The 25,095-nt window shown below is 36.0% G+C and overlaps 1 protein-coding gene across 1 annotated transcript in view; it reads left to right on the forward strand.

Moving 5' to 3' along the window:
* EXOC5 (exocyst complex component 5) overlaps positions 1-22,739 on the forward strand; it is a 42,484-nt gene extending 19,745 nt beyond the window's left edge. Inside the window, exons 10-18 of the mRNA XM_081113814.1 lie at positions 1,219-1,301; positions 2,787-2,996; positions 4,524-4,671; positions 10,422-10,530; positions 12,511-12,631; positions 14,289-14,375; positions 19,466-19,574; positions 19,772-19,987; positions 20,618-22,739. Coding sequence (XP_080969940.1) covers positions 1,219-1,301; positions 2,787-2,996; positions 4,524-4,671; positions 10,422-10,530; positions 12,511-12,631; positions 14,289-14,375; positions 19,466-19,574; positions 19,772-19,987; positions 20,618-20,806 — 1,272 coding nt within the window. The 3' untranslated portion in view covers positions 20,807-22,739. The remainder of the gene's footprint in view (positions 1-1,218; positions 1,302-2,786; positions 2,997-4,523; positions 4,672-10,421; positions 10,531-12,510; positions 12,632-14,288; positions 14,376-19,465; positions 19,575-19,771; positions 19,988-20,617) is intronic.
* The last annotated feature ends 2,356 nt before the right edge of the window (positions 22,740-25,095 follow it).

The raw sequence follows: 25,095 nt of genomic DNA on the forward strand, positions 1-25,095 counted from the left end.
TTTTTAAATACTAGTTTACTGTTTAATGACCATAGGAATAGAAATCTACTTATTCACTGAAGGGGGAAAGGAGTGATAGTGTCATGCTTTTTAAAACATTTTGTTGCCCTATCTGGTTTGGCTCAGTGGATAGAGTGTCGGCCTGCAACTGAGGTTCACAGGTTCGATTCCTGTCGAGAGCATATACCTCAGTTGCAGACTCCTGGCCCTGAGTTGGGGTGCACATGGGAGGCAACCAATTGATGTGTCTCTCTACATCAGTGTTTCTCTCTGTCTCTCCCCCTCCCTTTCACTCTCTAAAAAATCAATGGAAAAGATCCTCTGGTGAGGATTAACAACAACAAAAACAAAAAAGAAAAACATGTTATGTTGAAAAAGTATGCTAATCACTAAGTGTCATAAGAACACATGTTTGAATTTTGTTTACCAGTAGTAGTAGTAGTAGTATCAATTGTAGTAACAGGTTATAGTATGGTAGCCTCAAATTTTTATTTTTATTGGGTCTTCACCTTGACCAATAGATGGCATTTGTGAAACTGAATAAGAATTACAAATGCAGTCTGTAGAATTTTTTATAATATGGTACTAACATGAAAAAGAAAAAACAGGAATTTAATTTATAGCCTATACTCTCATAGCATTATATTTTAAGGCAACATTTCCTAAACTATATCATTGGATTAAAATACATTAAATATGTTTGTTTTTAAAACACAACTTAGGGCTTTTAAATACCCTTTAAAAGTAGTAATATGTTGTATTTCTCTTGAAATGGGGGTGAACTATACAGCATTTCCCAGGTTTAGAGTAATGCCTATTAATGTTTCAAGGGACAATAATGTTACCAAGACCACAGTTTGGTAAATGCTGCTTTAAGAAAATGCTTATATTGGTGTAGACTGGGGTTTTGTTTGTTGTTGTTGTTGTAAATGTACTTTATGAGTCAGGGTAGGCCATTTTCAAGGAAAAAGATATTTTGAAATTCTTAATGCTTATTCCTATGACTGATGTAGATGGACTAGTAAATATAGCGGTAAAATTTTAAACCTATTTTTGTTATTGGTATATTTTCTATACATTGCCTTTTCCATTGAATTGTAAGTCAGAAAAATTTAAGGATGTGGAATTAATTTCAGAAAAATACATCTTGAGTATGTAATTTAATATTTACTTAATTGACAAAATGTTGACTTTTTTTTTTTTTTTTTTTTTTTTTAGAGTTTTGTGAAAGACCAGTTAGAAGAATGTAGGAAGTCTGATGCAGAGCAGTACCTCAAAAATCTCTATGACTTATATACAAGGTATATTTTTAATTATTATAAAGTCATAACAGATCTTAGATTTTAATGTTTTTTTGGAAAATGGGGAAGTATTCAAGTATTTTTGAATAATAGTTTGCCAGATAACAGTCTGTCTTTTAGCATTAAATACTTGGCTTATAAACTAGTATTGTACAAGAGTAGCATTCTTAGTACATTAATTTAGGGGTGTTATGCTTTATATTAATGCATCTAATGAAACAAAGTTTTGTTTACATTGTTTAAAACTAAGACTTGAAAATTTTGTTTCCGATTTTAATTGTAAGCTAGTTCACTGTTCTTTAATTTTTCCTCCAAGAACTAGTATAATTATATTTATCTGCAGTTGCAATTTTAGAAATTGAGGAAGTGACAAATTCTTTTTTTTTAATCTTTATTGTTGGAAATATTACATATGTCCCTTCTTTTTTCCCATTGACCCCCTTCAGCCCACTAGTGCCTGACAAATTCTTTTAAAAATGACAATTTCAGCCTTAAGTCTAATGTGAGAATCTGTTTTTGGTAAAAGACAGTGTTAAACTTAGAAATATTATATCAGAAGTTTCATATGTAGTTTTTACCCAATCCTATGGCTATTGTTCAGTGTCATCATTTTGAGAGGAAAATTTTGAAAAATAACCATAATCTGAAAGTTCTTATCTACACTAATAAAAGGGTAATATGCTAATTAGACCGGGTTGACTGGACATCTTCTGGTTGTCCTGCCTTCCTTCCGGACAAAGCCACGGTTGGCGGGGCTGAGGCAGAGGCGGTTAGGGGCAATCAGGCTGGCAGAGGAGGGCAGTTAGGGGCAATCAGGCAGGCAGAGGGGTTAGTAGTGATCAGGCAGGCAAGCAGGTGAATGGTTAAGAGCCAGCGGTCCCAGATTGTGAGAGGGATGTCTGACTGCCGGTTTAGGCCCAATCCCGTAGACATCCCCTGAGGGGTCCTGGATTGGAGAGGGTGCAAGCTGAGCTGAGGGACTCCTCCCCCCCTCTCCCCTGTGCATGAATTTTATGCACTGGTCCTCTAGTAAATAATAACATTATTATGAGCCTGTCTTCAACAATGGGAAACAGAAAATTAGAGAGACGTCCACATGGACAAAGACCAAAGGGAATGAACAGAGAGTAGACCCCTCATTATTCTGACTTGTGTACCATGTCATGAATAGCATTAGACCATACTTGAAGAATTTCTGCCACTTTTTGCCATTTCTAGACTGGTTGGTTGCCTCCGTTTCCTCTCCTAAGCCATCCCTAGCCGTTTATGGCAGTTTCAAAACCATAATGTTCATAGCATTCATTCTACTTTAAATATAATCTTAAATAAGCTGCTCTCTGCATCCTAATAAGTATCTTCCCAAACTTTAAGAAATGGTGGTTTAACATAAGCTGTTAAATTCACATTGTAAAAATATATATTCGTTAGTATTGTTACTATACCTAAAATATATATTAATCTTTTTTCCCCCTCTTCCATGAAAAGAACCACAAATCTTTCCAGCAAGTTGATGGAGTTTAACTTAGGTACTGATAAACAGACTTTCTTGTCTAAGCTTATCAAATCCATTTTCATTTCCTATTTGGAGAACTATATTGAGGTGGAGACTGGATATTTGAAAAGCAGAAGTGCTATGATCCTACAGCGCTATTATGATTCAAAAAACCATCAAAAGAGAGCCATTGGCACAGGAGGGTGAGTGTTTATGATAAATTTTATATAATAAGACTAAAGATATAAAGAACTTTATTATATTTGGACAGAGTTGTCAAATATTGAGTCATTGGAATTTTCTATGAAGAACTCTTTTAATCCAATTTGTTTATAATATTGATCAAATCCTGTCCCTTGAACCACATGTTAAACATGACCTAACATAATATAATTAAAATGTAAAGCAGAATACCAGTCCTATAAAGAGCTCTATAGATCCTTTTTTAGTTTCAAACTCATTAAAGTATTTCAGGTTATTAACTAGGAAGCACATTATTTTGTTGTTGATTATTACAGGTGTGAAAAAAAACCCAGCCAATAGACAGTTCACAGTTTAGATACCCTAAGCTTTTTACTGACTTATACATAAAATTATTTAATTAATACCTTAAAACTTGTGATTATTCACATACTAGAAGATAGTGATTTTCTGAAAGAATTGGTGGCACCTCAGTAATCCAGATCTCAACTATCTAGAACCCAGTTGATTCTAGGATGAAGCAGAATGACTTCTGTGGAGCCATATAACCAGGGTCCAGAGTCCACATACATACATTCAAGTCAGTATTTTATTTTCCAGTTTGTTGAATATTAAATAATGATCAGGGGGAGGTTGCAATTAGGAATAAAAATTGACAGCTGAGAGGCAGTAGCAAGTAAAGAAAAAGAAAAACTAAAGAATAATCAAACATTTTTAAGTAAATTAGTTCACAGTAGTCTGGAGCTACATATTCTAAGATAAAAAAAAAAAAATCTAACCTAAGATACCATGTTCTAACCTAATAATAAACGTTCAGAGTGACCCTTTAGTCATTAAGGAAAGCTAAATTATGTTGAACATATCTTGTTTAATAATAATGAAGAAATGTTTATTGGGATTATTATAACCATTATATTTAAATTGTTTAATATATTTTAAAAACATTACATTTTAAAGATTATTTTAAGCAGGACCGTTTAGTTATCTGGAATACTAACTTATTTGGAGTAGCCCACTTTCTAAAAAATAGAACAAGGACTTCTTGGCTATCAAGTTAGAATTGTAGAGCTGAAAGAGCCTTTGGAGATCATAACTCTGAATCTCCTAATTTTTCAGGTGAAAGTCGTCTGTTTAGAGCAGTGGTTCTCAACCTTCTGGCCCTTTAAATACAGTTCCTCATGTTGTGACCCAACCATAAAATTATTTTCGTTGCTACTTCAAAACTGTAATGTTGCTACTGTTATGAATCATAATGTAAATATCTGATATGCAGGATGGTCTTAGGCGACCCCTGTGGAAGGGTCGTTCGACCGCCAAAGGGGTCGCGACCCACAGATTGAGAACCGCTGGTTTAGAGATTTAAGGCTGACTTCTCTTTTCAGAAATAATTATTGCAATTAGAACTTTTAGATCTGGCTATTGGTCCATATTTTTATTGTTGTTGATGTATACTAACTTTGAGAGTACTTGAAATGAAATTCTATGTATAGTGAAGTGTTCTTTTTTAATTGGTTAATATGATGCTCTAGTATTCAAGATTTGAAAGAGAGAATTAGACAACGTACCAACTTACCTTTGGGGCCAAGTATCGATACTCATGGGGAAACCTTTCTATCCCAAGAAGTGGTGGTTAATCTTTTACAAGAAACCAAACAAGCCTTTGAAAGATGTCATAGGGTAAGAGTAATTGTAAATTTATTTTATTTATACATAGTTGTGTATTTTAAGTTTTGCCTCATTTATACTAAGATATAAATCTGCTGTCTGGTTAGGAACAACTATTTTTTTGTAATAAAAATATATAGGATTTTTGTTTTAGAGAACAAAATTACTTTAAAATTATTTAGAAGTACATTTGTAAAAATGTTACGGTATGACACACCTAGGTGGGTGATGGGTATATTTGGTACATTAATATATTTAATTTTCTGAATACTGGAAATATGGTAAAATATTTCTAAATATAGTTCAACATGTATCTCAGATTGTCCAGCATGTAGCTGTCAACATTATACAGGGTGGGGCAAAAGTAGGTTTACGGTTGTGAGTAAATGAAAGTTTATTCTTGTGTTAATATTTATTAATTATTGTATTATTTTCCATATAAACAACTATAAACCTACTTTCTCCATACCCCATATTTATTGTTTGAATCATAGCAACTCTAAATTATCACCTTCTGCCTGGAAAGTCACAAGATCAAAATTCAGTTCAATTCAGTGCAGCCCGATCCAACAAATTATGCGTTTACTTTGTGCCAGCTGCTGTGTTAGACATTGAGGATATAAATATTAGATACATACACTACTTTTGAATAGTATGGAGAAAGAGAGTCAACATGTAAAGAATTGATGCAAAGTTTGTCTGCACTGTTGTGACCAAAGAGGAAGCAACCAGTTATGCCTGGTTAAGGAATTGAAAAAAAGTATATCAGGAAAGGTTTCAAAAAGGAGGCATTTGAGACCTAGATCTTCAAAGCTAAATAGATCATCTTTAGGAAGATACTGCTAGCAGGCTGTTTCAGGTAGAGAGAATAATATATGTACAAAAACATATACAAAGATCAATTATGCAACATGAAATGCTTGAAATAAAAATGTACATGAAGAGAGGAGGTTGAAAAGATAAAGAACTCTCTGTATACCATGCTTACAAATTTGAACTTGACCTTGTAAATGATGATGGCAGCTTTAAAGGATATAAAAAAGGGCAGTGTAATATAATAAGCAAGCAGGTTGGTTTTTATTTCCTTTTTAAAAAATAACTTTGAACCCTGGCCAGTTTGGCTCAGTGGATAGAGCATCGGCCTGTGGACCAAAGGGTCCCCGGTTCGATTCCAGTCAAGGGCACATACCTCAGTTGCAGGCTTCTCCCCAGCCTGGGCCCTGGTTGCAGGAGGCAGCCAATCGATGTGTTTCTTTCACATTGATGTATCTATCTGACTTTCCCCTCTCTCTGAAAATCAATGGAAAAATACCCTCGGGTGAGGATTAAAAACAAACAACTTTGACATTCAATAAATTGCATATATTAAAAAAATTAAGTAAATTTGATAAATTATGTGTACAGTTGGAAGCTATAACTAGTCAAAATAATGAAAAGATTCATTACATCAAAAAGTTCACTCTTGCCCTTTTCCACTTATGTATGCAGTGATTGCTTCTCATGTGCCCCGACTGGGGATCGAACCCACAACCTTGGCTCATCAGGACGATCTCTAACCAGTCGAGCCACTCAGCCAGGGACTCTTGCCCTTTTATCATCTCCTTTTTCCCTACCTCCACTTCTATATCGTCAGGCAACCCCTGATCTATTATATGTCACTACAGATTAGTTTTTTAAAAGAGGGGACATTTGAGGACTAAGTCTTAAAAGCTAAAAAGGATGTCTTCAAGAAGATTAATTTTATAGAATTTTTTATAAATGGAATTATAGTATAGTATATAGATATGTTTCTGTCTCCTTTCACTCAGTATAATTATATTGAGACTCATCCATGTTTTGTGTATGTATTAGTATGTTCCTTTTCATTTCTGGGTAGTATTTTATTGCATGTATGTACCTAATTTGTTTATTAATTTACCTATTGATGGAAGTTAAGATTGGTTCCAGTGTTTGACTATGATGAATGAAGTTGCTGTGAACATTCATGTAATATGCCTTTACGTGGTCAATGCTTCCATTGCTCTTGGGTATGTACTTAGTAACGATATGGTAGTAGTCATCAAGATACTGCCTGTTTTCCAAACTTATTGTTTCATTTGACATTCCTACCAGTAGTGTGTCAGTGTTCCATTTTTTCCATATGATGTGATCTTCAGTATTTGGTATGATGAGTCTTTTTAATTTTAGACAATTTAATAGAGCGTGTAGTCATACCTCATTATGGTTTTATTTTTGAATTTCCTAATAACTAATGATGTTGAGTATCTTTTCATGTGTCTGCATTCCACGTTGGGTGGGACAAAAAAAAGCTTTACAGTTGTTCATATGGAAAATAATAAATAATACAAGAATAAACTCTGTGCTGACAACTCTAAACCTACACTTGCCAAACCCTGTATGTATGTATATATATATATATATATGTATGTATATATATATATATATATATATGTATGTATGTATATATATATATATTTATTTATTTTTTAACTTATTTTATTGATTTTTTACAGAGAGGAAGGGAGAGAGATAGAGAGTTAGAAACATCGATGAGAGAGAATCATCGATCAGCTGCCTCCTGCACATCTCCTACTGGGGATATGCCCGCAACCCAGGTACATGCCCTTGACCAGAATCGAACCTGGGACCTCTCAGTCCGCAGGCTGACGCTCTATCCACTGAGCCAAACCGGTTTCGGCTATATATATTTTTTTATTAAATCTTTATTGTTCAGATTATTACATATGTTCCTCTTTTTTCCCCCCATAACTCCCCTCCTCCCAGTTCCCGCCCCACCCTCCGCCCTACTCCCCACCCACTGTCCTCATCCATAGGTGCACGATTTTTGTCCAGTCTCTTCCCGCAACCCCCACACCTCTTTCCCCCGCAAGAATAGTCAGTCCACTCCCTTTCTATGCCCCTGATTCTATTATAATCACCAGTTCATTCTGTTCATCAGATTATTCACTTGATTTTCAGATTCACTTGTTGATAGATGTGTATTTGTTGTTCAAAATTTGTATCTTTACCTTTCTTCTTCCTCTTTTTAAAGGATACCTTTCAGTATTTCATATAATACTGGTTTGGTGGTGATGAACTCCTTTAACTTTTTCTTATCTGTGAAGCTCTTTATCTGGCCTTCAATTCTGAATGATAGCTTTTCTGGATAAAGTAATCTTGGGTGTAGGTTCTTGTAATTCATCACTTTGAATATTTCTTGCCACTCCCTTCTGGCCTGCAAAGTTTCTGTTGAGAAATCAGCTGACAGTCATATGGGTACGCCCTTGTAGATAACTGAGTTTCTTTCTCTTGCTGCTTTTAAGATTCTCTCTTTGTCTTTTGCTCTTGGCATTTTAATTATGATGTGTCTTGGTGTGGTCCTCTTTGGATTCCTTTTGTTGGGGTTTCTCTGCGCTTCCTGGACTTGTAAGTCTATTTCTTTCACCAGGTAGGGGAAGTTTTCTGTCATTATTTCTTCAAATAGGTTTTCAATATCTTGCTCTCTCTCTTCTTCTGGCACCCCTATAATTCAGCTGTTGGTGCGCTTGAAGCTGTCCCAGAGGCTCCTTACGCTATCTTCGTATTTTTGGATTCTTTTTTCATTTTGCTTTTCTGGTTGGGTGTTTTTTGCTTCTTCGTATTTCAAATCGTTGACTTGATTCTTGCAATCCTCTAGTCTGCTGTTGGGAGTCTGTATAATATTCTTTATTTCAGTCAGTGTATGCTTAATTTCTAGTTGGTTCTTTATCACAACATCAAGGGTCTCATTAGATTTCTTGTAGATCTCATTAAGTTTATCGGCAGTTTCTAGAAAATTATTGAAAGACCTTAAAAGTGTGGTTTTGAAATCTATATCCAGTAGTTTACTTTCCTCCATTTCTGTCATTTGTGTCCTTTTTCTTTGTCTCCGCATTTTTTATGCTTCCCTGTGTTGATACAGTGGTTTTCTGTGCTAAGTGTCCTCTAGGGCCCAGTGGTTCAGCCTCCCCAGTTACACGAGGAGGACACTTTTCGTGCCCCCTCTTGTGGTCTTTGTGCACAGTCTTGTTGTAGTTAAACCTTGATTGTTGTAGGTATCACTGGGAGGAATTGGCCTCCAGGCCAGTTGGCTGTGAGAATCAGCTGTGTCTGCAGTGGGACAACTTCTGTGCTGGAGACACCTTCTGGGGCAAGACTTGCTTCAATGGGGCTTTGGTGCTCACTGAGTCCGCCCCCTGAGTGTGTCCTTTATGGTTCCACAGAGCTTCAAACTGGATGGTCCCACTCTGACCTCTGGGCTTCCTGGCTCCTGGATCTCTAGGGAGGTGCTAATCTAGCCTTTGCCTGAGGCTATCCTGCAAAAGCCTCCCTGCAGGGCTTGGGCGGGGCAGGTCCCACGGGATCAACAGGGCAGGGCTAGCAGTTATGGCTGCTCTCAGTCTTGCCCTGAGAGGCTTTGCTTCTCAATGTCCCGGTAATCGCTGCAAGCCCCTCAGAGAGAAAGCTGCCCTCCAGTTCCGACCGCTGCCAGACAGTCCCGCTTCTCCCGTATGAGTCTGGGTCCCTAGAGACTCGCCCGGAACTGGAGCTCAGACCCTGAGACTCCCTCCCGATTGAAAACGACAACCGCGCCCTCAGCCGCCAGCCCACTCCGCAGGCACCTCCGCACCTTAGTATTTTACTTCCGCACTGCACCTCCTCTGAGTCTCAGTATGCTTTTCTCTTTCCTTCTAGTTGTAGAATTTCCACTCAGCCAGCCTTCCTGTGGTTCTGGGTGATGTCTATTCCATCTTTTAGTTGTATTTTTGAAGTGGTTGTGCGAGGCAGCAATCTCCAGTGTTTACCTATGCCGCCATCTTGGTTTCTCTGTATATATATTTTTGATGCATTTTTGTACATTTGTAAAATTAGGTTGTCTGAATTTAAGAGGTAATTTTCTAACTTTTTAAGAGATATTTTATTTTCTCAGCATAACTACTAATAATTCTTTTACTGAATAGTTAATCAGCACCAGCACCAATATCAAAATGAACATATATTATTGTGGGTTTACTATGTGCTAAATATTACGTTAAAAGTACTTTATGCTACATGCATTTTCATATTTTATTCTCACCTCAAGACTAGGATATAAGTATGATTGATATTATTCCCACCTTGCAAATGAAGAAGTTGAGGCTTTGTAGGGTTAAATAACAACTCAAGGGTTCACTCAACTAGGAAGTGATGAAGCTAGGATTTGAGCCTTTCATATTTCATAGTGCATCAGTTTATTGATTTCCCCATCCCATCCCCCAATAAAGAGTACTTTTTGTTTTGCGTATTGGTGGCTCAAACTTTTTTGACCATACCCCCCAATAAGAAATGTACTTTACATGGCAGCTCAGAATATGTACTATATGTGTGCGTGTGTGTGCATGTGTGTATTTCATGAAGCTATATTTGGTTTTACTGTGTACATCAAGAGGGATTTTATTATATTTTATTTTCTATTGGTTCTCTCTCCCTTCTCGTCTCTTTCTTATCACAATCCACTAATGGGATTGCAATCCAGGTCAGCAGAACATTATTGATCTAGTCTAAGCCAGGAGAGTTGTAGGCAAATATGGGGCATTGTATGTATGTGAGAGAGGCACTGGAAGTGGCAAAGAAGAGGTGTAAGTTATTATTTTGATACCTGAGTACTGATTACATCTTATACAAAGTTGATTGCTGAAATAAAAATGTTGCCTTTTTTTAAAGGTAGACTTGAGGAGTGATGTATTTGTTTTTTGTTTTTAAAGCTCTCTGATCCTTCTGATTTACCAAGGAATGCCTTTAGAATTTTTACCATTCTTGTGGAATTTTTATGTATTGAGCATATTGATTATGCTTTGGAAACAGGACTTGCTGGTAAGTATATTTGTGCTATAATTTGTATCACATTCCTTTGATCCTGCTAGGTTAAATTATATGCATGTTTTACATATATTCAGCTCTATGTCGAATTTAGTTCACTGCAATGAATAATGATTTTTGAGCTATAATGCAAGGATTTGTCAGATGCTGAAAGCTATACAAAGACACAATTCTTTCATATTGCTCACATCAAGCAGGACAGGGTAAAATTCCAGAAGTGAAATGACCAAAGTGTGTTACAAATTCTTAAGAATTCTATACATGTAAACTGTTTTCCTAAAGGCTTATTTCACTAATTTACACTGCTCCTGGCATGTATGACTGTGTCAGTTTTTCTGCACATCATTAAATACTTTTATTGAAAACTTTAATAATTTAGTGGTTAAAATATGTATACATACCTTAATTTTCATGTCTTTCATGAATAGCAAGGATTAGTATTTCCTACTTGTGTATTGATTTTACTTTTTTCTCTTGTAAGTTTATGTTGGAGCCTTTAATTTTCTTATCAGTGGGTGATTTTGTTTTTTGTGGGAAAATAAAGCACCTTTGATTTTCATTTTTAAAACTTTCAAAAAATCATCATCATATAAAGAACTCTAGGTATTTTTATTTCCTCATTTCCTGTGAAAATTTTTCCTTATCCTTTATGTCTTTTATTTATTTATTTTTCCATCAGATAATTTTCCCCCAAAGCTTTATTTGCTCTTAGATAATACAGTATATTTTGGATTTGACTTTTTTTTTTTAATTGAATGTATTGGGATGACATTGGTTAGTAAAATTATATAGGTTTCAGGTATACAATTCCATAGTACATCATCTGTATATTGTATTGTGTGTTCACTACCCCAAGTCAGTCTCTGCCCATCACCATTTCTCTCCCCTATAACCTCTTTTATCCATCTTCTCTCTCCTCCCCCCCCCCCCCTTCCCCTGCTTCTTCCCCTCTGGTAATCACCATACTACTGTCTGTGTCTGTGAACTTCTTTTTTTTCTCTTTGCTTAATCCCTTCACCTTTTTCACCCAGCCCCCAATCCCCTTCCCCTCTGGCAGCTGTCAGTCTGTTCCCTAGAAAGGTAAGTATCCAGGGTTAGAGAGGGACCTTAGAGTTTATCTATTATTATTACTCTTTTATAACAAAGGGGGAATTGAAATTTGGAACAGTCAGCTGTCCTTTGGGGGGCCAGAATGTGGAGTAGCCTGAATACTGTTCTGAAAATTAATAATTTATTTTGGCCTTAGCTGGTTTGTCTCAGTGGATAGAGCGTCGGCCTGAAAGGTCCCAGGTTCGATTCCGGTCAAGGGCACATGCCCAGGTTGTGGGCCCGATCCCCAGTAAGGGGCTGTGCAGGAGGCAGCTGATCAGTGATTCTCATTATTGATGTTTCTGTCTCTGTCTCCCTCTCCCTTCCTCTCTGAAGTCAATAAAAATATATTTTAAATAAGAATTTATTCTGTAAACAGTGAGGAGAATATTTTTGAGGCAGTAGTGGAGAATATGGTGAGTGAAATGAGTAAGTTTAAATATGTTGCTATTGCATAAAAAAATAAACAGATTTGAACCACGAAGCTAGTTTTAAAATTATTTTAACTGTTATCAGAGATAAAGAGACCTGGCTATAAGAAAAATGGTAGAAGTGTGTTCATGACTCAAGTGATTCATTGGGCACAAGAGAGTGGAAAAAGGAAGAAACATGTACAGTTTAAGATGATGCATTGATTGATTTATCTCAGCAAATAATGAAGACTGTAGATGGTGAAAAATTGGGCATAAAAACTTTGGATTAATTTTGTTATGGTTATTAAGTTTAATTTTACTTTTCTGTGAACAAAAATCATTGTTGATTTATTAAGACAGTAATTACTTTTATTCATATTGTATATACAAAAACCACATTCATTTTTCTTTTACCAAGATGAACTTCTTAAAGTATGATTCTAACATATATGCACATGCCTTCCAACTTTAGGAATTCCTTCTTCAGATTCTCGGAATGCAAATCTCTATTTTTTGGATGTTGTGCATCAGGCCAATACGATTTTTCATCTTTTTGACAAGCAGTTTAATGACCACCTTATGCCACTAATAAGGTTAGTCAAATTTTCTTTGGTATTTCAGTAAATATAATATTCTACAAATTTTTTTAAATATTAAAATACATGTTCATAGTAACATCAAATGGAAAGGTGTGAAATTAAAAGTAAAGGTCTTTTGCCTTCTTCCTTGTCTCCTATTTTCTGTGGTATTCATTTTGATTTATTTGAAAAGACTGAATCTCATGTCATAAACATATATCTGATGTGAAAGAAGATCTCTAGCTTGTACCCAGTTGTAATATAAAGACATACAACAGAAATTTTATGAGAGTAATAGGATAGATTTTGATGAGGCATTAAGTAAAATTTGGTTTATATCTTCCTATCTATGTGAATTTTTAAAGCACGTGAGGATTAAATTAAACATTGTATATGTTAACATGCTTTATAAAATTATGTGTGTACTTGATTATTAAAGAGGAAAACTATTAATATAAAGGATAAAATTCCAGGCATTTTGCTGTAAACATTGATATGCCAAGACATTAGTAGAGAAACAATCCCAAAGATATAAATCACTTGTGATCTGTGGATTACACTTTGAAAGGAAATTTACTTATTCTCATAGCAGAGAATTCACATAACTACTAGGGAAGCATATTTCCTATTATTTTGGGTTTGATATTTAGGTAGCATTCAGAAGGCAAATATTACTGTCAAGTTTTTTATTTTTTATTTTTAACATAAGAAAGCTAAATACAGCAGTTGGTCTCCAAATTTTAATTAGTATAATTTACTATGTTCTTAAGACTCTGGTAATAGTCTGTAACTTTTCTTACAATTGTAATAGATATTTAATAAACAAGAAAACCAAATAATTACAAAATTTCAAAATCACATTTTTATATTCTTAAGGGATGGCTTCTCAGAGCTGAAAGTAACAAATCTAAATATTGCTTTTCTCTATTAACTTACTATTATAATGAATACTAAATACAGTTTACCCTTGAACAATGTGTGGGTTAGGGATGCCAACCCCCTAACTTCTCCCTCAGCAAAAAATCTGTATAACTATTGACTCCCCAAAAACTTAACTATACTAATAGTCTGTTGACTGGAAACCTTACTGATAAAATAAATAGTAGATTAACACACATTTTGTACATTATATGTATTATATGCTGTATTCTTACATTACAGTAAGCTAGAGAAAAGAAAATGTTATTAACAAATTATAAAGGCCTGGCTGGGCATGGCTCAGTGGTTGAGCATCGACCTATGAACCAAGAGGTCATGGTTCGATTACTGGTCAGGGCACATGCCAGGTTGCAGGTTTGATCACCAGTGGGGAGCATGTAGGAGGCAGCCAATCAGTGATTGATGTTTCTATCTCTCCCTCTCCTTTCCTCTCTGAAATTAATAAAAATATATTTTGTGTGTGTGTGTGTGTGTGTTTTTTAAGAAAATCATGAGAGAAAATACATATACAGTACTTATTGAAAAAAAATCCATGTCTTAGTGCACCCACACAATTCAAACCCATGTTGTGCAAAATCAACTATAATTACTTTACTACTTATGCAACTTTTGGATTTGAGAGCATATTAAAACATGTATGTGTATAAATGTATATAACAGTACACATATGGATATGAAAAACTTCGAATTGTAAGGCTACTAATGTGATCTTTTTTCTTTAAACATTCAATAGCTCTTCTCCTAAGTTATCTGAATGCCTTCAGAAGAAAAAAGAAATAATTGAACAGATGGAGATGAAATTGGATACCGGTATTGATAGGCAAGTTGTTAGTTTTACTTTTTCTCTTACATTTCTAAAAATTATAAAAACACCATTATCTATATTATAAAAGGCCAGTGGCCGGAACGACCAAACGACTGGTCACCAGGAGGTGCATGGAGCACCTCTTGGTCCCTCCCCATGGCCCATGAGCTGCTCGCGGCGGTGGGGCAGGGCTCGCGGCTCATGTGGCATGGTGGGGCTTGCGGCTTGCGCGTAGCAGTGGCTTGCGGCAGCGAGCTACTCAGGCGTTGTGGGCCTGGAGTCCCACCATCACTGCGGGTCTGGGTCTCGCGTGACTTCGCACGCTGCGTCTCTAGTAGTAGTATAAAAATGGTTTTCAGAAAAGAAAAAAGTCTTATCTTATTTTACCATCCTGCTATACAATTTGACTTTATTTTTACATATTGCTTTTATCCTTCTTAGAATATTATTTTTATTAGTTCCTTAAGTTTATTATTTCTGGAAGCCAGTATATTTATATTTACTTTTAAACCAAATTCAGTTAAAAATCTTTTTGTAACACCCCCCCCCCCCCCCCGCCACACACACACATGTTCTCTCTCACTCCTTCCTTCTTTCTCTAATATATAACAGGATTTTATTTTCACTTAGAATTTTCAGACTTATATATGAAATGCTTTAAGTAAATATACTACTAATTTTCTAAAGGTAACTTCCACTAAGTGAATGCAAACTCTACATTCAAAATATTTTTATAATGTTTATAGTAGTTAATTACCTATTCTTAGTATAGTGCAGTGGGTCTTTTTTTTTCTTTTGAGATCACGGTGGGCATTTATTTACTGATGATTATAATAGCTACTATGTATCAAGCATTTACTATGTGCCAGGCACAGTGAAAGAATCTTTATATTATTTCATGTATTAGGTAGGAAATATTTTTCTATTTTACAGATGAGGAAATGGAGGCTTAAAGAAATTAAGTAATTTGCTCAAGATTACTCAGTTAATGTTGGTAGAGCTGGGACTCAAATTCTTAAGCCCATTGTACTAGGTCTGGGCATACCTTTCTTTTTTACTGTAATTCTACTCCTCTCTCTCCTATTCAGGAAAGTATGTTTAATGCAAGTCTAGTTATTGTGCTGTTATGAAGAAAACCTGGAATCCACTTTATTTTATTATAAAGTAAATAATTTTTGCTTTCTTAGTACTAATAAACTTGTGACTCACTTCCCAGTTTTCTTCTAAGATCAAGAACTACCATAGAATATGTGACAATAAGGGGAAAAAATAAAATTGAAGAATAAAACGAAAAACAGGATGTTACAGAATTAACTACTGAGACTGGTTTACTGAAGAATTAGAAGAATCCTAGACGCTGGTCTCTCCCTTTGTTTTTAGTCAGGACCACATGAGATTATACATACATAAAACTTCTTTTAATGAAATTATAATATATACATTATGTACATGATAATCATTACTTAAAGAATGTATGTGTTTTTATAATCTAAATCCCTCATGCTAACTTGTTTCTTGCTTTGCCTTAAGACTACCTGAAAATCATGTTTCAGAGGTGGGGAAGTTGAATATGTTAAGCCTTCAAAAGTATGGGAAGTACAAATTTCCTAGTTGTCTTCTTCATATATATTAGGTCATTTATTTTTATCTTACATGTAAGCCTCAGTTTCACAGTATTTACATTAGTTGTCTAATTGAAGGCACAGTAGTCTGTGGTGGTCTTTTGAATGTGAACTTCAGTTCTCCTTTACCCATGTATGGTGAGGCCAAGAGGTGTGCTCATCATTCATCTGCATCCCTGCTGATATTTTCAGACCAATATCTATCTACTGTTAGGCTCTTTGCCTTTGAAGCTCACATCATCTCCCCCTCCACACACACCTTTTTTGTTGTTGTTAATCCTCACTTGAGGATATTTTTTCCATTGAGTTTAGAGTGGGTGGGAGGGGGCGGGAGAGAAAGAGAGAGAAACATCGATGTGAGAGAGACATATCAATTGGTTGCCTCCCCTACCCCGACCAGGGCCGGGGATAGAACCTGCAACCCAGGTATGTGCCCTTGACTGGAAATCAAACCACCTGCTCTTTGGCTGACACTCTAACCATTGAGCAACATCAGTCAGGGATTCCCCCAACCCGCCCTTTTTTTTTTTTTTTTTTTTTTTGCTGTTCTCTCTCATTTATATCAGTTTCCTAAATTTGTTGAGGCTTTGGGCAGCTGATTCACAATTTTTCTTTAAATCTTAAGTCTTAGGTTATTTCCACCTCCATGTGTGTGACACAGTCATTTTCTTAATAATCTCCACATTAGCTATCCATTTTCATATCCTGTTCAACCTTTTTATCACTGGTAACAAAAACCTTGAATCTGAGTAATCCCACTCAGTGCTCACAACCTCCTCTTCTTCCAACCTGCTTTCTGACCTCAGAGGGAACTCTAGCCCTTAATATTGTCATCATTTGCTAGTCTCTCATTCTTTTCCTAGCTTTACTTGATTCATTATTATGCTTAGATTGCTTGATTCATCCTTGAATTACTCTCATAATTATCCTAAAATTCATTTTATTTAACCGTAACTACCTTAAATATTCTAAACTCTAGATCAGTGCAGTCTTTTTTTTATTCTCATAACTAGGTGACTGATTACTATTGGAGAATATCACATAACTCAAACATTATTGGGGTTCTTATAAACCCATGCGTTCAGTGTTACTTGTCCCCAGCCTCCTGCTTGTCTTCAGACTTTGAAACTCATGTTCTTCTCACCTGTTCTTCCAAATTCAGCCATTCTTCTTAAGCCCTCTATCTTTCCCCTTTTCTAGGCATTATTTATATATATACTTGTTAAGGAAGTATGTATATACAGGCTTCTAAGATTTTAAAGATTTAAATGAAGTATTGGGTAAATGAATCTTTACCTCGTTTTGAGCAGGAAACTAATAAAACCGAGAGTTCTTTGACATCAAGAGAAATCCAAAGTCTATCAATAGTAAAATAGTTATTTGTTTTTTTAAATATATTTTTATTGATTTCATAGAGCAAGGGAGAGAGACAGAAACATCAGTGATGAAAGAGAATCACTGATGGGCTGCCTCCTGCATTCCCCCTACTGGGGACCGAGCCCCCAACCCAGGCATTTGCTCTGACCGGGAATCAGACTGACCTCCTGGTTCATAGGTCGATGCTCAACCGCTGAGCCACGCTGGCCAGGCAGTAAAATAGTTTTCTGGTGATATTAAATTAAGTAACTTTAATTTAGCCCTGGCCAGGGTTTCTCAGTGGTCAGAGCATCAGCCTGCGCACAGAAGAGTATTGGGTTCAATTCCCAGTCAAAGGCTTGTATCTGGGTTGCAGGTTCATCCCCGCCCCAGTTAGGGCCAGTCCGAGTGGCAACCAATTGATGCTTCTGTCTCCCCATCCCTCCATCCCTTCCATTCTCTCTAAAAAACAATGGAGCCGGGCCAGTCAACATGGTGGGCTCGATCCCTGGTGGGGGGCATGCAGGAGGCAGTTGATCAATGATTCTTTCTTATCATTGTCTAGTGGCCCAGTGTACAAAATTTGTGCACATTAAAAGGGGATTAATTAGAGGAAATATTTTAATATTGCTATTTGCCTTTTCTCTATAATAGAAGTGTCAGAGATGAAAGAAAATTAGTAAAATGTATATGAAAATATTCCTCCTGTCAGAGTCTGGGGTGCACCATGGGACCCAGAGTCAAGTCCCCACCCACCCACATGTGCCTCAAAATTGTGTCAGACCCAAACCCAGATTCGGCTGGCCCCTCCATCCCCATTGGGCTAGATCCAGACCTGGCTGGTCCCACCCTTGTCAAGCCCTACCGGACGAGGGGCGATAAATATTTTAATATTGCTATTTGCCATTTCTCTATAATAGAAGTGTCAGAGATGAAAGAACATTAGTAAAATGTATATGAAAATTTTCCTCCTGTCAGAGTCTGGGGTGCACCACGGGACCCAGAGTCAAGTCCCCGCCCACCAACATGTGCCTGAAAATCGCACAAGACCCAGACCCAGACCTGGACCTGGCTTGCCACCCTGCATTGGGCTAGATTCAGACCCGGCCGGTCCCATCCTTGTCAAGCCTCGTCGGGCGGGGGGCGCAGCCTCAGGTCCCCTGGCCCGGCGCCAGGATGGGGTTTGTGGCCTCAGGTCCCCTGTCAAGCCCCGCTGGGCGGGTGAGCGTGGCCTAGGTCCCCCATTAAGCCCTGCCGGCGGGGGCATGGCCTGAGGTCCCCCGTCAAGCCCTGCCAGGTGGGGGCGCGGCCTGAGATCCCCTGGCCTGGCGCCAGGATGTGAGGCACGGCCACTGGTCCCTTGTCGAGCCCCACAGGGGCGGGGGAGAGGGGGCGGCGCAGCCTCAGGTCCCTGCTGATTGCTTGTTAAGGCTTGTTATGGACACTCAGCCTCCACTGTGGGTGGAGCCATCTTGTGTTACGGAAACCCCACTCCTCCACCTCCGCTGTGGGTGCCGCCATCTTTGTGGTGGACTGATGATCAATTTGCATATTCCCTCTTTATTATATAGGATGTTTCTATCTCCTTCATTCCTCTCTGTAGTCAAAAAGATCTTTAATAATAAAAGCATAATGTGCTAATTAGACCAGACAGCCAAATGACCTTCCAGATGTCCTTCTGGACGAAGATGCTGCGGCGGGGGCCAGGGCAGAAGCAATTAGGGGCGATCAGGCAGGCAGAGTGCTTAGGGGTGATCAGGCAGACAGGCGAGCGGTTAGGAGCCAGTAGTCCCAGATTACGAGAGAGATGTCTGGCTGCCAGTTTAGGCCCGATCCCTGCAGGATCGGGCCTAAACCCACAGTCGGACATACCCCAAGGGGTCCCAGATTGCGAGAGGGTGCAGGCCGGGCTGAGGGACACCTCTCCCCCCCCCCCGCCCCCCCCCCCCCCCCCCGGGCACAAATTTCATGCACCGGGCCTCTAGTCTATATATAAAAGAAAAGCAATGGAAAGGCTATCCTCAAATTAGGATTAACCAACAAAAAAAAGGAAATTTTAATTTAACTTAGTATAAATAATATAAATAAGTTAAACAGATCAAATACATGCTGTTCTCAATTCTCTAGGACATTAAATTGTATGATTGGACAAATGAAGCATATTTTGGCTGCAGAACAAAAGAAAACAGATTTTAAGCCAGAAGATGAAAACAATGTTTTGATTCAGTATACTAATGTGAGTAAAATTATTTGATATGTTAGTAAGAATATCTGCTTTCTTAATACTTGTGTTAACATTTTCATTGGTGTATCCAACTATATTCTATAGTCTGTTTCTTTTTATACTTAGATTTTAATGAGAAACTATATGTATTTTCTCCTTAGCTAACATGATACACATTTCTGTGTAATAATTGTAGAAAAATTTTACAGGCCTGTGTTAAAGTCTGTGCTTATGTAAGGAAACAAGTAGAGAAGATTAAAAATTCCATGGATGGGAAGAATGTGGATACGGTTTTGATGGAATTTGGAGTACGTTTTCATCGACTTATTTATGAGCATCTTCAACAATATTCCTACAGTTGTATGGGTGGCATGTTAGCAATTTGTGATGTAGCTGAATATAGGAAGTGTGCCAAAGACTTTAAGGTATGTATTCATAAATATCAAACTTGTAAATTGGCTCATGAACATATGTCAGACCATTAAAAATCTGTACTGACTTACATCTGTGTAAAGTTTATAACTTTTGTTGATACTATAATGACATAAAACATTTCCTAACTGAAAAAAAGTACTCTAATTATATTTCCAATATTAATACATTTTGCTTCATGCTTTATTTTAGACAAAGTCGTATTTCTATTCCACAGTCCAAATGACCTTATTGACTTCCATTGCTAATGCTGTGTATGTCACACATCAGCAAAATATATTCCCTCTTCATGTGCATCTCCCTGAAGTCACTTTTTCTTAAGGTTTAAATTAAGAAAAGTGCTAAATAATGATAATTAGTTCTAGTTCACAAAAGTATAAATGATTGTTACTATTGAAGAAAGTTGACAAGATATGTATCTTTTCAGAAAGATTATAGCTAAGTTTATGTGATGATTGAAATATTTGAGTTTTAACACTTCAGGAGCTTTTAAAAATTCTAATATATTAAACTGTCCCACATTAGTAAGTTCTGATTAACAGTTATACGTGAGAAGAATTTACAGAATAATTGTAAAACTGGAAATTATTTTAATGTTTTTTTCTTCTCTTATCTCAATTTAGATCCCACTGGTGTTACAGCTTTTTGATACTCTGCATGCACTTTGCAATCTCCTGGTAGTTGCCCCAGATAATTTGAAGCAAGTCTGTTCAGGTGAACAACTTGCTAATCTGGACAAGAACATTCTTCACTCCTTCGTACAACTTCGTGCTGACTATAGATCTGCCCGCCTTGCTCGACATTTCAGCTGAGGTTAAATTTATAAGGGAAACGTGTTGTACTTCAGCAGGCCTTGGTTGATAGAAAGCACAGGAAATTTCTTATGATATAGCCAACACTTTATGGAAAAATGACTGTTTGAAAAAACAGCAACCATACCCTGGAGATTTTTTTTTTTTAATTTGGACTACTAGCCATATTTTATTTTTTCCCCTTAAGTTGATTTTTAGTACTGTCCTTGAACATACAAGTTTCATATTCTGTGAAACTACATGTCATGGTTTTCATCCTGGAAATCTTAGTGTCAGAAGGCAAATGAGATGTTACCAGTGATCCAATTCATGTTCTTTAACATAGTCCACTGGAAAATTTCACCATCCTATTTTATCAATTTTAATGACCTTTTCCACACTGATGATTGTTAATCAAGTTAATTTAGGTATTCCTAGAGAACTTTTTCCCTCAAAGGGTTAGCAATTGAGCATAATTTCTGTAAATGATTGGATTTTTCTGAGGTACAACTGTAATACTATTTCAAGGAAAAAGTTTTACACTAAACTAAAACGATGAGATGTTTTATGTAGATATTAGGTATGGATCAGAATATATCTGCCTCCTGGGTGAAAAACACCACAACTTAAAGTTTACTATTTATTTGGTAGACAGATTTTAAGTCATTGCTAGTAAATTAATAAAACTACCTTATTTTATATTTCACTTAAGATAAGGTGGAGGACCTTAACATAAGGACCATATTTATTCATTATTTTAATATTATAAGGGAAGTAAAAAAGTGAGGTATAATCTAAATGGTGTATATGAGAAATATTGACAATATTTAGCAACAATGCAATTCTTTAATATTTCGATCTTAATGCTAAATTGGAATAAGATGGGATGGGTAAATATGCAGATAGTCTTCTATTTTAAGAGGAATTGGGAATTGATAGATAACATATACCCTAAGTCTGGAGGTGAGCTTTGCAAAAGTTAGTTGCTTTTCAAATCAATAACTTCTGTTATCTTTTTCAAGGCATTTCTGAACCAATTCCTAGTGAATGTAGTTAATTGAATTGGCTTAATATGGTGACTTAATAAATCACTTATAAAATTTTAAACATCCAGTGGAAATTTAGAAAGGCCATTACTCTATAAACTTGCTCTGTGAGAATGCATTCTTAACTACATGTAATTTCAGCTTCCATTGTATTCATAGCCTTATAGGAACAGATAAACTTTAATGTTCAATTCATTCTTGGTATTTTTCTCTAAATAGGCTTTTTTGGCCTAATTTTGGAAAACTTCTTTTAAGAATGTTTCTGAATGGTCATCCACTTTACCTGAACTTTCAGGTCTAGAGCTAGCTACTGTTTAAGTTACTGTTGACTGAATTTCCTTCTTTTTCTGTTTAGCCCAGTGTTATCAAGTAAACAAGAGAAATGAAGTATGCCATTTCTTATTAAAGCATTTAAGAAAATTGTGGCAGCTTTAGAAGGCTGTCTAGTTTTCTGTTCTTTAGCCAAGGGAGAGCCAGAACAGGTTTTGGATACTAGAGAAAGTTATATGCTTGTACTATTGCCATTTTTAGAAAGCTCTGATGTGAATTCAAATTATACCTCTGTTACTTAAAGCCAACAATTTTAAAGCAGTAGTTTTACTGGCCATTTGAACTCTTTGTATACAGTGTCAATTTGTAAAAAATGGGGAGGAGGGACCTCAAATAAAACATGGGAGAACATTTTAAGACTTCCAAATCAGAGAAGTGCTTCAAATTATTTTGTTTGGATTAATTTTTTAAATGTACAGCATATACTTGTTGCATAGATATTTTGTTTATTATTTCCATGCTTGAGTTCTCTGCAGTATTTTCCATTATGTCCATTGACAGGGCAGTGACAAAACTCAAAAGTGAATACTTAATTTAGAAGTGTTAACATTAATGCTCAATAAACAAATTCCCTGCAATTGTTTTTTTTATTTCACTTCATATTTTACATTTAAGAACACCCATACTGAATTTCATAAATTATTTTTATTTAAATTTTTAAGATGTTCCTTAGTTTTCATAGCATAGGTCTTCTCACTTTCTTTTTCAATAGAGAAATACTTCACTATATAATCAAGATTAGAAATTTCACCTGAACAGATTAAGAAAAATTTTTTTTGTTGTGCAAAGCAACGTGCATTCTTCATATTCCAATTATTAAAAATATTTTTATATTCACAGCCACTATAAAATTTTGCCCAAAATTTATGCTCAAAAGAGATGATTATTGAGTAAAATGTACATAGTAAAATTTCAGATAGCAGTAATGGAACTTTGTATATTAGTAACGTTAGCCAACGTTTAAGGTTAAATAAGGATAATCTTTGCAATTTTCTGCAGTTTCACATGAATTAACAGGCAATATTTAGGTAATATTTTGAAGTTGAAAATATACTCTAAAACATTGAAAATTAATTATTTTTCTAAAACTTGAGTATATTATGTTTGTATAAAATGGTACAGAAAGTGAAATACAGAACACAAGCTTAGGAAGGAAGTCTAGCCCAGTCGGTGTGACTCAATTGTTTGAGTGCTATATCAAGGGGTCAATGTTATATTCCTGGTCAGGGCACATGCCCAGATTGCGGGCTTGATCCCCAGTATGGGGTGTGCAGGAGGCAGTCGATTGATTTTTTTCTCTCTCTCTCTCTTCCCTCTCCTAAATCAGTAAAAACATATTTAAGCCCTAACTGGTTTGGCTCGGTGAATAGAGAGAGCATTGGCCTGTGGACTGAAGGGTCCTGGGTTTGATTCCCGTCAAGGGCACATGCCCAGGTTGCCGGCTCAATCCCCAGTAGGAGGTGTGCAGGAGGCAGCCGATCAGTGATTCTCATCACTGATGTTTCTATCTCTCCCCTCTCCCTTCCTCTCTGAAATCAATAAAAATATATTAAAATTATATATATATATAAAATAAAAGATCAGACTTTCACCAAAAAGAAAAGCTGCTAAGTATCTTATGATATATTTTAAGCCATTTTCCTTTTAAATATTTTATTATCTGGCTCTTAGTGAAATAATTTAATTATCAGCCAGTAGATTGATTCAAAGTGGAGAATGTACTGCTCCCTTAAAGTGCCTTTTTCTTATCTGTGATGAGTATTTATATGTATCCAGATAAAGAGATACATGTAATGTATTTGGTTCCTGAAATACCACAAAAGCCCTAAAGGTGGTCATGTTTATAAGGCAGTGCCTGAGGCATGCTTGAATTGTATGTGAGAGTAATTAATTAAGGTTCATTCAGTGCATAATTTGTTAGTGACTTAAAAAGTTCACATCTGGTAGTTATACTTTTTTTAATGCAAAAATATTCTGCATATTTCCCATAAACTGCCCATTCACTCACAAATGTGAGATGCTTTCTAGTAGCATACTGAGTTCTGATTTCTAATGGAGAATTTCATAGCAAACATTGTGTGCTTTCATCCACTTAGTTTAATTATATTCGGTTCCTGCAGTACTTTTTTTTCTGCTTGAAAAACTTTGTCCTGAAATACAAGTGTGCTTAGTTTAGAGTAAAATACCAGCCCATATTGTTAGAGTAAATAATTCTACATTAAAAGCAGCAATTTTTAAATTAATAAAGATAACTACAGCTACATTTATTGATTTAAGTCCTATGCACTATGCTAAGCCCTTTGCATATATTATATTCTTTGATTTCAAAGCAGCCCTTGGGGTTGGGTACTTTTATATCCATTTGACAGATGCAACACCTAAGGCACAAAAAGGTGAAGTAGACCTGTTAAAGGTGTATAGCTAGTAATGAGCTGAAATTGGAACATCTTTCTTGCTCACTCTATGTTCTGTATACAATTCTGTTTAACATTAAATAGGTCCTTTTTTATAGGCTCAATAGTTTTGGTTAATCTGATTTTCTTTTCATCAAATGTTTATTTCTCATTGTAATGTTTAGATTATGAAGTGGACATACAGTATATCCAATTTAGTATTGGGTTTTTTAAATGCTAGGCAGATAACTGGGGGCTTAACAAGATTGGTCATAGTTTTTAAATTTGTTTTTTAAAATTTTATAAGTGGTCATGAAATTTTAATTGAATATTAATTTTGTACCTAGTAGAAATAGTTCCATAAAAAAACTCTCTTTAGTGAGTATTATTTTACATAATCACTACTGTTTCTGCTTCATAATTTTGTACTAGAAAGAGTCCAGGTATTTTGTATCATATCTTGTAACATGGGAGTAAATGACACCTCTTTGGAAGATATGACGAAATCAGGACTTCTGCCTTCAAAAACAAGACTCTTTTT

The sequence above is a fragment of the Myotis nattereri genome, assembly GCF_964212035.1.
Source record: "Myotis nattereri genome assembly, chromosome: 1".
Classification (NCBI taxonomy): Eukaryota; Metazoa; Chordata; class Mammalia; order Chiroptera; family Vespertilionidae; genus Myotis; species Myotis nattereri.